This window comes from Delphinus delphis, chromosome 17 (genome assembly GCF_949987515.2).
Source record: "Delphinus delphis chromosome 17, mDelDel1.2, whole genome shotgun sequence".
Taxonomy (NCBI): domain Eukaryota; kingdom Metazoa; phylum Chordata; class Mammalia; order Artiodactyla; family Delphinidae; genus Delphinus; species Delphinus delphis.
In genome coordinates this window covers 7,744,908-7,758,915 of record NC_082699.1, presented here as the reverse complement: position 1 = coordinate 7,758,915, position 14,008 = coordinate 7,744,908, and the positions used below count along the sequence as shown (strand labels likewise).

The 14,008-nt window shown below is 39.5% G+C and overlaps 1 protein-coding gene across 3 annotated transcripts in view; it reads right to left on the bottom strand.

Annotated features, from left to right (window-relative positions):
- RAB2A (RAB2A, member RAS oncogene family) overlaps positions 1-14,008 on the bottom strand; it is a 76,543-nt gene that overhangs the window by 42,893 nt on the left and 19,642 nt on the right. For all 3 annotated transcript variants that reach the window (XR_009516577.1, XM_059994687.1, XM_059994688.1), the window contains exon 2: positions 5,438-5,509. Coding sequence is in view for 1 of the 3 variants with exons in the window: in XM_059994687.1 (XP_059850670.1) it covers positions 5,438-5,509 (72 nt within the window). In the remaining 2 variants the exon portion in view is untranslated. The remainder of the gene's footprint in view (positions 1-5,437; positions 5,510-14,008) is intronic.

Here is a 14,008-nt window from a genome sequence, read left to right as displayed (position 1 = left end):
TTTCCACTCTATATTTTATTACTTATTCCATCCTAGGGGCATAGTCAATACAAAGAAACTAACGGTATGTTTCTCAGACTCAGAAATACAGGTAAACCAAAGAAAGGGACCCAGGAGTCATGATGTACTAGAATGAAAAATGCAAAACTATAAAACTATGTCATATAAAACCATTACAGTGGGGCTTCCCTGGTGGTGCAGTGGTTGAGAGTCCACCTGCCGATGCAGGGGACACGGGTTTGTGCCCCGGTCCAGGAAGATCCCACATGCCGCGGAGCGGCTGGGCCCATGAGCCATGGCCACAGAGCCTGCGCGTCTGGAGCCTGTGCTCCGCAACGGGAGAGGCCACAACAGTGAGAGGCCCGCGTACCGCAAAAACAAAAAACAACCATTACAGTGTTTACATATTTATCTATCTACATGCATTTATTCATACATACTGTGTGCCACAGGGTGGGGGGCACCCAAAACAACCATCCACCAGCTTACCGTTAGTGACACGAAAACGAGTAGCTGAGGAAAGAAACCAGTGACTAAGTATGGGACAAATGTTCTTTGAAATATCCAGTATTTAAAAGGAATGTTCTAAAGTAGAAAATTCTACACATCAGCAAGATAGTTGACAAAATGGAGGCCTTTTCATGAATCTATTGTTTTTTTTTTGTTGTTGTTGTTGTTTTTCGGTACACGGGCCTCACCGTTGGGGCCTCTCCCGTTGCGGAGGACAGGCTCCAGACGCGCAGGCTCAGCGGCCATGGCTCACGGGCCTAGCCGCTCCGCGGCATGTGGGATCTTCCCGGACCGGGGCATGAACCCGTGTCCCCTGCATCGGCAGGCGGACTCTCAACCACTGCGCCACCAGGGAAACCCTCATGAATCTACTGTTTATAACCACAGAGAGAAATCCTATATTTCCTTCCACTGTCATGGATGGGTTTTTAACCACAATCCAAAAACATCTGCATGGCTCAATGGGATTCAAGATTTCTTAAATCCAGTGCATAATGTCAAATTTGATGAAAAACAACTGCAAATTAGAAACAGACCCTTGACTGACACCAAGGGTGGGCAGGTAAGGGCAAGCAGATGCTCCTTCTCTGGAAATGACATCCTGGGCAGAGGGATAAAGATACTAAAATTTTTCTTTTTTAACATCTTTATTGGAGTATAATTGCTTTACAATGGTGTGTTAGTTTCTGCTTTATAACAAAGTAAATCAGTTATACATATACATATGTTCCCATATCTCTTCCCTCTTGCGTCTCCCTCCCTCCCACCCTCCCTATCCCACCCCTCTAGGTGGTCACAAAGCACCGAGCTGATCTCCCTGTGCTATGCAGCTGCTTCCCACTAGTTATCTACCTTATATTTGGTAGTGTATATATGTCCATGCCACTCTCTCACTCTGTCACAGCTTACCCTTCCCCCTCCCCATATCCTCAAGTCCATTCTCTAGTAGGTCTGTGTCTTTATTCCCGTCTTACCCCTAGGTTCTTCATGACTTTTTTTTTTTCTCCTTAGATTCCATATATATGTGTTAGCATACGGTATTTGTCTTTCTCTTTCTGACTTACTTCACTCTGTAAAACAGACTCTAGGTCCATCCACCTCACTACAGATAACTCAATTTCGTTTCTTTTTATGGCTGAGTAATATTCCATTGTGTATATGTGCCACATTTTCTTTGAGGGATAAAGATACTAAAATTGACTGGCAACCATTCCATCATCTGCTGTAGGATGGCTTTTATGGTCTCTGCTTCCTGGCCTCTTAAGATGCGTCATTCCTGCCCGTTCCCAAGTCCATGTCCCAACCCTCCTGTGGGTTCTTTATAAAACTCCATATATTCCCTTTCCTTAACTTAAGCCGTAATTGAGTTTTGGTATATTTATCACTTTAATCAAAGTAAATACACAAGAGATTACTGAAGCTTAAAAAGTCCTTAAACAAAGATTTTGCCCCTAAAAACACATCCAATTTTAAAGACATGTTACACGAAAATCAGGATTGGTTCTAAAGCAGGTAAATATAATAAGATTGCTATTTTAAATTCACTTATTAATAAGGTCAGGACAGAGAATAAAAAAACAAGAAGTCAAGAAACTAGTTAAAAGGCTACTATATTATCTAGGAATGAGATAAAGAATGATAAGAAGATAAAGAATGGTATACATCTCCAAAGAAAAAATTGACAAGCACTGTTGATTACTGAAAAACTATGACTTCTGTTTTCCTATCAAGTGAAACAGAAACAATTCAATTTCAGCCTCAAAAACCTTAAGTCTTTCCCATTTACCTTCTCATAACTGGGTTCAATGCAGGTTTTACCTTTGTATTCTATGTGGCAAAAGAAAATACTGAAACCTGAAGTGTCCTAGAACTCACAGAAACAAACAAAAAACCCAAAAACCTCATACTTCTCTTCTGGATAGTAAAAAATTTTATTAAACTTTTTCCTTAAGTATATATATGCTTGAGAATCTCATTTAGAAAGTTTTCCTTATCTTTTTCTTTTTTTCTTTTTTTTTTAATGGGATAAACCATCATCCCCTATGCCCTTGAGGCTCTCTTCCCAGATACATTTTCAATTAACAGCCAATTTGGCTGCCAGAGAAATTACCTGTGGAACCAAAGGCCGGGCCTCATTTACCTGACACAGTCAGGGAGTGATGCTTATTTTCTTCTTAGATGTTAGTCACTTTCAACCTTCCAGGACAAAATACTCTGAAGGTAAATACACACTTTCTAAATTACCTCTAGATCATTACCATCCTTGTAGAGTAAGTACTTGCATCCTTGCACAGTATCCATTTCCTGAACATTCAATAATCGATACCTACTAATTGTGTGACCCTGAGTAAGCTAAGTTATTAAATCTCTTCTGTGTTTTAGTTTCTCTTATTTGTAAATGGTATTAATGATATCCATCTCATAAATTTTTTTCAAGATTAGAAGAGTTATTACATACGTGCAATCTAAAAAATGATACCAATGAACTTATTTAAATAGAAACAGACTCAAGGACATAGAAAACAAACTTCTGGTTACCAAAGGGGATAGTGGTGAGGGGGCGGGGGGAGGCGCATGAATTAGGAGTTTGGGATTAATGTAAACACACTACTGTATATACAATAGGTAAACAACAAGGACCGACTATATACCACATGGAACTATACTCAGTATCTTGTAATAACCTATAATGGAAAAGAATCTGAAAAAGAACATATATATATGTATGTATTACTGAATAACTTTGCTGTACACTTGAAACTAACATAACACTGTAAATTAACTATACTTCAATTAAAAAAAAAGTTACTACATACAAAATAAGTGCCTGGCACACAGTAAATATTTGGTATGGGTCCACTGTCATTATTATTTTATATTATACCCTCCTCTACTCATCAAGCAAAGGCAAGTACGCAGCAGAATCAAATACTGCCTTATGCCTATTTTAACAATCACTCCAACATTCCTTTAAAAAACACGTGCTAATTACCTTCTAAATTGTTTTTATGTCAGAAAGATAAATTCTTGTGATGGGTGTCACAAGGTATAGTAGTCAGGGTCCAACCAGAAAAACAGAAACCATACGTAGGTATTTAAAACAGAGGGGATTTAAAGTAGGGAACTGGTTACATTAAAGGAAGGGCTGAGAAGCCCAAGGAGCAGAGGGTAAAGCAACCCAGAGATTAGGAACAGCCGAAGCTGCTGCTGTCCCTAGGCCAGGGGGCAAAGAGAGAAACCAGGGTTCCCAGAGCCCAGGAGCCAGACCATCAGTGGGCCTGTCGGGCAGGGGCTGTGGCTGAAGCCACGGAGGGCACACAGTCTCAGCAGAGAGGGGAGAAGTCCCTCAGCTTCACTTTGCTTTTAGCCTCCTAACTCCCAGTGCCTCGCATCAGCGAACCCAGAGGGAAGCCAGCTGGTACAGTTACATGGGTTACAGTTTTCTAAAAACTCCCTCTGGTGTACTCCCCCTTACATAGGCTCCCACAAGTAGAGCCTATGCCGATTTCTAACAGCAGTGAGGTTCCGGCCCATCCGCCCAATCAGGTGTGCCCTAACAACTAGAAATTTACACGAAAGCTTCAACGAAAAGGAAGACACTTTTGTCTAGTACCCTATACAAAAAACAACTGGCTAGTTGTCTCGGGACCAAATCATGCCTAAGAGATGGCCTCAAGGTTCAGACCTACGGAGCAAAGAGCAGATCCTACACAAGGATGAGCTCACCAAAGTTAAACTGCACCATGACGATCAGCATGAAAGAGCAGTACCTGTTTTACCCATCATTACTGGATATAATTAAAACTATCAAAATGAAAACAGAACCACATATTCTTATTGATAGTAGCCAGTAAGGAAAGATTTTAATATATCTACAAAGTACATGTGGCTTGGCTGAATACTATTAACTGATCTAATAATTTGATTCGTAAACTCTATCTTCGATTTGGTATTTTAAAAGTACACAGGACATGAGAATCACCTTGTTATGAAGAGTGAGTTAATCATATCTATAGAACATAAGCAGTCACTGGCTCAAAAGACACATTAAGCTATCAATTGTAAAGTTTAACTAGATTTCCAGTTACCTTGTTTCTTCATGTTTGACTAATCTCTAATTGTTACTGGGCTACAGCCATAGAAGAATAATCTAGATTCTTTAGCTTTCAGGGTATAAATATTTTTTTAAAACAGATAAGAACCCTGAAACAGTATGCTTAAAGTTTTTAGTTTTTCACTTAATTTTACACTTTTGCATATTAATGAATAATATCACTAATAATAAAAACTAGTGTAGCTAATAGTAATAACAGCTAATATTTGTTGACCATTCCTTACCAGTAACTGTCTCATTTATTCTTCACAATTGAGGAAACTAAAAAATGCTTGATGGTAGTTTTTCTCAATTAATAATTATAGGTAAGCCTAAAGCACTTAACACGCTGCCAGGCACTGTTTCAATGCATCATATTTATTAACTCATTTACTGTTCAGAATAATTTTGTGAGATGGTTACCACTGTTTTTCTCATTTTACAGATAAAGAAACTGAGGCATGGAGTGGGAAAGTGGCTTGCCCAGCTAGTTAGCAGCAGAGCCCTGATGTGAACTCTGACAAACTGGTTCAGAGTCTGCTCTTAACCCCTCCCTATGATATACTGTCTCTCAATCAACTGTTTTATCATTAAATACAATCAAAATCAAGTATTAATGTCTTGCTGCATTCCAACCACTTTTACAGAGTTGGGGAATACTATTTTTACTATACATACTTATATTTTTTTAAAGTGATGGAGACTAAACTCTGTACAGCAACAAATCTAGTTTCACTGATTTCTGACTCATCACTGATGGAATGAGCCCTCTAGCACATTCCATTCCCACTACCCAAAACTTCTAAATGCTTCTCATCTCTTTATAAAACTTACCAATAGTAAGATCATGTACTGGCTGAAACCTCTTGTCTGTAAACTGTAGCAATAAGCATGATTTACCAACACCTGAAAGTTAAAAGAAAAAAAATTTAAGGGACAAAATTCACAGAAATTAAGAAATACTTCATACGAGTACTTGGAAAAGAGGCAGCTAGGGTGACTGGTGCTCTGAGAACACAGTCTGCCATGATTTTTCAGTGCTCTCATTTCTTGGGGAATTAGAGGACTGATGATTTGGGTGAAAGGTGTTGACCAATCCAAAACACGCTTTTCATCCTTTTGCATTCATTCAGCATTTCAATCTGAAAGATGAGAGTGGCAGCAACTCCCAGAGACAACCAACCAGGTCCTCCCAGCAGCCTCTACACCACAGGACTCATGCAGTGAAGTGTTCATGCACTTCTGTTTTTTCTGTAGTAGTGAAAATATTTTAAAAACATAGTATTTTCCTCCTTTTATAGTTTATTTTATCTTAGTCTCCTACAAACAAACAAACAAGTAAGTGTTCGGGATCTACTTTTCTGGGAAAAGCTGCTCACTCTATCTTCTGGCTGATCCATTTCAGGATCGACTCTATAATCTGAATAGCATTCCTACACTCTTATTATTGAGGTCTTGAGTAACTTCCAAATTCCCAAATTAAAGGCAAATTTTCTATATACATCCTACTTGCCCTCTGAGGAGACCTGAATATTGAATACCACACCACTTCCTACTCATTTTCAGGCCTGTAACCTCACACTAGACCAAATCTGCTTACTTGGTAGTAATCTGCACTTACAAAACACAAAGGCAGTCATCACTTATTCATTCATTCACTTACTCAAAAAGTCTTCATCAAATGCTAACTGTGCACATGGAAAGCTGATATGCTTCCTTCCTTACAATCTAGCTCAGGGAGAGAAATTTAACAGAATGAGTGCACAAATAACCTATACGAACTGTAATTTGAAATAATTATAATGACTGCCATTTGAAAGAAGAAAATAAAGTTCTATGAGGAAGAGTAACAAAAGAGACTGAAGGGCCGGAGAAGGTCTTTCTTAAGTGATGCAAACTAAACTGTTCAATGTCTTCTAGATTATCCGCTCAATGAGAGAAGGACAACGAATACCTTGTCACTTGCTGCCTGTCTTAAGGCAGAGATAAATCACTTAATAATTTTGCTGAATGACTGGCCCTAGTGTCAAATGCTATAATGATTGTCAAAATGCCCAGTGACAAATCAAATACATGGTCTACTCTGTGTGTGTGTGTGTGTGTGTGTGTGTGTGTGTGTGTGTGTGTGTGTGTGGTGTGTTTTAGGAACTATTTTATTTGTTCAAAGTTTTTTGAATGTTTTAAGATTCTAGTTAACTGAAAATAAATTGGAATTTCAAAACATTTGACCTTGGTTTTCTTCTCTTTCTTTTATCCACAATTTCTCTTTTACATTACAAAAGGCACAAACTCCTTAGATTTCTAACACCCTTGAATAACCTTTCAGATCTAGGAGAGAAAGAAAAGAAATTTTTTTTTAGTTCTTTGTGTGTTTTAAAATTTTTTATATTAGAGTATAGCCAATTAACAATGTTGTGATAGTTTCAGGTACACAGCAAAGGGACTCGGCCATACATATACATGTATCCATTCTCCCCCAAACTCCCCTCCCATCCAGGCTGCCACATAACATTGAGCAGTGTTCCCTGTGCTATACAGTAGGTCCTTGTTGGGCATCCATTTTAAGTATAGCCGTGTGTACATGCCAATCCCAAACTCCCTAACTATCCCTTCCCCCCATCCTTCCCCCTTGGTAACCGTAAGTTCGTTCTCTAAGTCTGAGTCTGTTTCTGTTCTGTAAATAAGTTCATTTGTAACAGAAAATTATTTTTTAAGTGTTAAAGTACAAAATAGGTGAACAACTGAGATGTGAAACTTCAGTTCTGTTTTAAAAAAAGAGGCTTTAGGGCTTCCCTGGTGGCGCAGTGGTTAAGAGTCCGCCTGCCGATGCAGGGGACATGCGTTCGTGGCCCGGTCCGGGAAGATCCCACATGCCGTGGAGCGGCTGGGCCCGTGAGCCATGGCCGCTGAGCCTGCGCGTCCGGAGCCTGTGCTCCACAACGGCAGAGGCCACAACAGTGAGAGGCCCGCGTACCGCAAAAAAAAAAAAAAAAAGAGAGACTTTATTTTTAAAAGCACTTTTATAGGTTCATAGCAAAATTGAGCAGGAAGTACGGCAAGTTCTCATATACTCCCTGCCCCAGGGGAGCACAGCCTCCTTCCTTATCAACATCCTGCACCACAGCGGTAACACTGGTTACAACTGATGAACATACACTGACACATCATCACTTAAAGCCCTCAGTTTACATCTGGGTTCATTTTCGGTGCCGTCCATTCCATGGATTTTGACAATTGTATAATGTACCCACCATTACAGTATCATACAGAATAGTTTCACTGCCCTAAAAATCCCCTATGCTCTGCCTATCAGCCCCTCCCTCACTCCTAGCCCACTAATCTTTTTACTGTCTCCATAGTCCTGCCTTTTTCTGATTGTCATATAGCTGGAATCATATGGTATTTTAGCTTTTTCAGATTGGCTTCTTTCACTTAGCAATATGCAATTAAGATTCCTCTGTCTCTTTTCTTCATTTCTATTTTTAACATTTGAAATTTCCCCATATGGTATAGAAAAAAATTATAATTAGAAATCACAGACTATTACTGAGGGACCTCAAGAATCATCTCACAGTCTGATAATCACTTAAGTGATACAAGAGCCTGAAGCCCTTTTCTTACCTCACAACAGAGTATGGATTGCTCTAGCAATAACAATACCACTTATTCTGACCAAATACTGACTTCACTTTCAAGACACCATATTTTTTCTTCAGGTAATGAAAGTATCTCTCAATGCAGAGAACATATCCAAGTGCCACTGTGGTGTTTCCCAAGTCTCCTTAATCACCTATCTGTAGATCATTTGTCAGGATCGGTTAAATTTACAGGTAGCTCATCTTATTCAATATATGTTGACTTCTACTATTTAATTCTGGATAAAATACTTGGGGTTTCTGGCTCACAATCACCAACACTTTTCCAGATTGCCAAATTGAATTAGCTAGTCTTTTTCTCAGTCCTCAATTTATTTGATCCAGAAACAGGATCTGTTTACGTCCATAAAATATTTCCATATAGTTTATCTACCTACAACCTCCTTGAAAATGATCACTTCTAGCTTTAACCACCTCCTTGGTCCCTTGATTCTGTGACAACTGCTCTTCTTCCATGCAAGCCTTAAATACTGGAGGTTTCACCACCATCTCATATTTGGTTATCTTTTCTCTTCAGCTGAGAGAACTAATCCAGTTCTATAGCCCCAACCTACATGTATAAATTAGTCAGTGATTACCAAATCCACCTCTTCAGCCACCATCTTAATTAATTTCACTTTTATTATATCCAATTGCCTACTGAACATGTCCACTTTGATTCCTTCAGGGCTGAAACTCAAACTTCCAAAACCGAATCCATTCCTTTTCATTTTCCTGCCTACCATCCTTCCAACAATTCAGAACAAACTCAGCATCTCCTTCAGTATTTCCTTATCTCTGGAGTTGGTTCCCAGGGCATCACACCAACAAGAAAATCAAGTCATCCTTAATTCCTCTTCCTCCTTTATCATCTACAGAGAATGGCTCATCAATCTCATGAATTCTCTCAGAAACACCTTGAATTCCACGTTCTCCCCTCCTCTTAATCCTCAGTGCTCTAGTTCTGGTCCTAGACATGATCTTTCTGCCTTTAGCCTTTGCCCTTTCTCCAACCTACTTGTATAAACCTCTGTGAAATTTTTGCTAAAATGCACATGATTAACCCGCTCTCACGGAATACTGCTTAAAATATAAAATTCAAGCCCTTCGAAACAGTAAACAAGGTTCTTTGCATTTAGGCTGAAAAACTGTTATTCCAATAGATCATATTATCATACCACAGTCTAGAGACCCTAGATTTAAGCATAACACACCATCTCCTGTCCTCTGAAATGACACCATGTTCTTCCCCCGTATCTCTTACCAAGGAACACTTCACTCCTTGGCAACTCTAAACTCATGCTTAGAGATTCCAGCTTAGGGATTCCTATGCCTTCTTCACTAAAGCATTCCTGTTCCAAAGATTCTACCAATCCTCAGGCAGAACTAATGGTACATTGGATTTCCATAATATTTCATTTATGCCTCAAAACCCTGGTCAGAATCCCAGCTGTCACTTTACTAGCTGTAACATGGGGCAAGTATTTGACCTTTCTGAGCTTCAAAATCCTATCTATAGGGCTTCCCTGGTGGTGCAGTGGTTGAGAATCCGCCTGCCGATGCAGAGGACACGGGTTCGTGCCCCGGTTCGGGAGGATCCCACATGCCGCGGAGCGGCTGGGCCCATGAGCCATGGCCGCTGGGCCTGCGCGTCCGGAACCTGTGCTCCGCAACGGGCGAGGCAACAACAGTGAGAGACCCGCGTACCGCAAAAAAAAAAAAAAAAAAAAAAAAAAAAAATCCTACCTATAAAATGGGGGAAACTCCTACACTTTGGTGAACTGTTGTAAGAATCAAATGAAATAAATAAATGTAAAAGGGCCCCTCTACAGTGCTAGTTACCTGTGTCCAGTTCCTAAACATTCTTTGAGCTGTTTATTTAGGACATGTGCCTTTTTCTATATGCATGATATACTGCAATAAAAATAACAACATTACGGTCTTTCTGATGCATCAGCTTGACTAGGGCCCTCTCCAGTTATTCAATCAAAGACTAATCTGGGTGTTGCTGTGAAGGCATTTGGTAGACATAATTAAAGTCCATAATCAGTTGTGTCTGGTATAAGATAGAGGTCCAGTTGCATTCTTTTGCATGTGGCTGTCCAGTCTTCCCAACACCATTTAATGAAGAGACTGTCCTTTCCCCCACTGTGTATTTTTGGCTCCTCTGTCATAAATTAATCGACCATATATGTGTGGGTTTATTTCTGGTTTCTCTATTCTGTTCCACTGATCTATGTGTGTTTCTATACTAATACCATACTGTTTTGATTACAATAGCTTTCTAATACAGTTTGAAATCAGGTAGAGTGTGGTGCCTCCAGCTTTGTCCTTCTTTCTCAAGACTGCTTTAGGTACCTGACCATTCTTTAATTAATACAAATTACTGCACCTAATAATGCTGCTGTTAAGAGTTCCTACTATGAAGTCACCTTACCTTCTTCCTTTACTCAGGGTCCAACACACTGTCCTCAGCAGGACTCAGTGTTGTGAGAATTGACTATCTGACTACCACCACATCAATGCCAAACGATTACAAGTAACACTCATTAAAAATGCCGATTCGTAAAACCCCCACCCCACAGATTCTGATTCAGTTAAGTCTTTGGTTAGGCCCAAGAATCTAATAAACCTGCCAGTGACTTTTTTTAGGCAACGAGTCCTTCTCCACAAGGAACACTGGCATAAGTGCTAGGTATTCTACTGAAGTTTATTTTCCTAGTCCTAAACTGATTTCCACCAACTTCAAGATAATTAAAAAAAACTGACGATGGCTCCATTTTTAAAATTGTAAGACATATAGCTTTAACTTAAAGGATGTGGAAAAAGCAAAAATATAAAAGACCAATTCCTAACTACCGAAGTTTTGTCCAACTGTCATCCTGAAATCATGGCTGCATACTGTCATCTACTACACTGGGTTCTCAAAAAACAAAATGTAACAAACCACGAATTAATGACCTATCCACATAATTGAAAGTAATCCACTGAAGAGTTATATGTTTTAAAATCATACCAAAGAACTGACAGACCTCAAATACAGATCATACAGAGATATGGCAAATTGGTTTAAATGTTAGTAGCTTATTTTGCAAACACAGAAAACTATATCCTTTGTGCTAACATTCCAAATCGAAAAACCCGTGAAACATGTAAAAACAGTAAAGTCTGCTGCTCTTTTTAAACAGAAAATTAATAAACTCAGCATAGACATTAGAAAGAATACAAGCTTTACAGTTGTAACACCAGTATTCAAGTCCACCTGTATTATTTCATAACTTGTGTCCTCAGACAAATTAGTTATAGAAACTAAGCTCCATTTCCACATCTGTAAAATGGAAAAAAGAAAACATGGCATTCCTATTTCAAAGGAATATCATAAGGCTCAAATGCAAAAATTTTGAATTGTGCAAATTCAGAAGTTCAATAAAAAGTGTTAGAGGATTCTTCAGGATGAATACAGCTGAGGAGCAAAATCTCCAACCAAACCCATCTGACCTTGAGTTCAAATTTTTAAATATATATTTTCTAAAATTAACTGAAGAAAATAGTCACAATCTATAATTTTCTTTTAAATAAAATGACTTCAGAGTTGTTTTCATGCTGCTGGTTTTCCAAACATCATCCCCCTCACATGTACGATAGCAATCCTCTCAATTACTGCAACTAGATACTAATCTGGTGGCTTACTGGAGTGAGCTAGAATGGCTCCCAAAGAGATATGTCCAAGTCCCAACCTCTGGAACCTGTGAATGTGGCTTTATTTGAAAAAAGGATCATTGCAGATATAATTAAGGATTTTGAGATGAGATCAGCCTGGATTCAGGCTGGGCCTAATTCCAATGACAGATGGATATGCAGGAGAGAAGGCCGTATGAAGACAAGAGGCAGAGAATGGAGTTATGCTACCACAGCCAAGGAACACCTAGAGCCACCAGAAACTGGAAGCAGCAGGAAGGATTTTCCCTGGAGCCTTCAGAGGGAGCATGGCCCTGCCTATCCCTGGATTTCAGACTTCTGGCCTCCAGAACTGTGAGAGAAACAGCCTATTATTGTTTTAAGCCCTGAAACAACTTTCTGATAATTTGTTAAGCTGCCCTAGAAAACCAATGCACTTATCAAGAGTATCTGCCTTCCTTCTTCACCTTAGATTTTTACATTGCTCGTCTCCCACTCTTGTTGACTCCGTCTCTAATAATTCCTACTGTAATCAATAAAGAGACTCAAACACCAGAAATATTGAGAGAGTAATAAGGGAAAAAGGAAGCAAAGAATACAGAGCATTTATTTGAAAAATCTCTCAGTGATGGCTAGGAGGGTAGGAAAGAGAGAGTCACTCAAAAAATATTTATTAAGTACTCACTATATTCCAGGCACTGAGCTTAGTAATAAAGAAATTAAAGAAAGTTCTCAAGAGGATGTAGCTTTAAGAACGTAAGACATCTTTTCCTCAAAACTGGAAGATATAGAAACAAATACGCAGACAAGGCTGAAAGACTTGCTTAAGAATCAACAAAATGAAAAGGAAATAGGAAGATGTGGAGAACTAGCCCTCCTTCCCTTGATGCAAATCATCTACCGCTTTTCTTTATCTTCGTTTTACAATATTAAAGTACCCCAAGTACTAAAACACTTTTTCTGAGATGAGACCAAAACCATGAAAATGAGTAAAGCAGATAACCTCAGCTGAAAGTCTCTGATTCCTTAGGCTAGTACGCCTTATACATCAGGTCTCTGCAATATTTATTTAGCATACTTTAAGAGCTCTTTCTCCAACACTCAGTGACTTTTTGTCCACTTAGCTAACAGCTACTTATTTCTAAAACTCAACTCAAATGCTGTAACCTCTAGGAAGCTTCCATAGTGCACACCTACCTTCACAAAGTGAGTTAGGTATTCTTCTGACTCTTAAATATGGAGACTTCCTGGCTGTGTGTGTATATAAAATAATCAATATAATTGTCTGGCTTCCGGGAAGAAAACAATATCCTCTGCTGTAAATGCAAGAGGAAGGAACACTGCCAGGTTTCTGTGATCTCCCTCACCCTGTGTATGGCACGGGCTCCAGGAACCACATCCAGACCTGAGCTCAGACCAACAGATGAAGAAGGCAGGCCTCACTGAAGGGTAAAACACAGGCTTAGAAGAGCTCCAACCACTCTCTTTATTCAGCCACTATGGGGACTGGAGAAGCCCTAACCTGGCAGTTTATTTCTTACCCTGCAATCTTTATGAAACCTCCTCCGCAGTTTGGATTTTTGCCCCCTTAGTTTCTACCTCCGTTTTCTGTCCCAGGATCCCATCCAGGACACCACATTACACTTGGTTGCCGTGTCTCCTCAGGCTCCTCTCGGCTGTGATAGTGTCTCAGACTTTCCTTGCTTTTGATGACCTGGACAAAAGTCTTGAGGAGTACTGGTCAGGTATACTGTAGAATGTGCCTCAGCTGGGATTTGTCTGATTTTTTTTCCCTGCGACTGACTAGAATACGGGTGTTTGGGAGGAAGACGACAGAGGCAGAGTATGATTCCCATCAAAAGGGTACATACTATCAACATGACTGATTATTGCTGATGTAAACTTTGGTCACCTGGCTGAGGTAGTTTGCCAAGTTTCTCCACTGTAAAGTAATCCTTTTGCCCTTCCCTTTTCATACTAGATCCTTTGGAAGGAAGTCACTGTGTAGCCTGATCCTCTAGGCTTAACAAAGTTTTAACCTCTGTATTCCCCCTGCCTGGTTTCTCTTTGTATGATGTCATATTTCACCTCC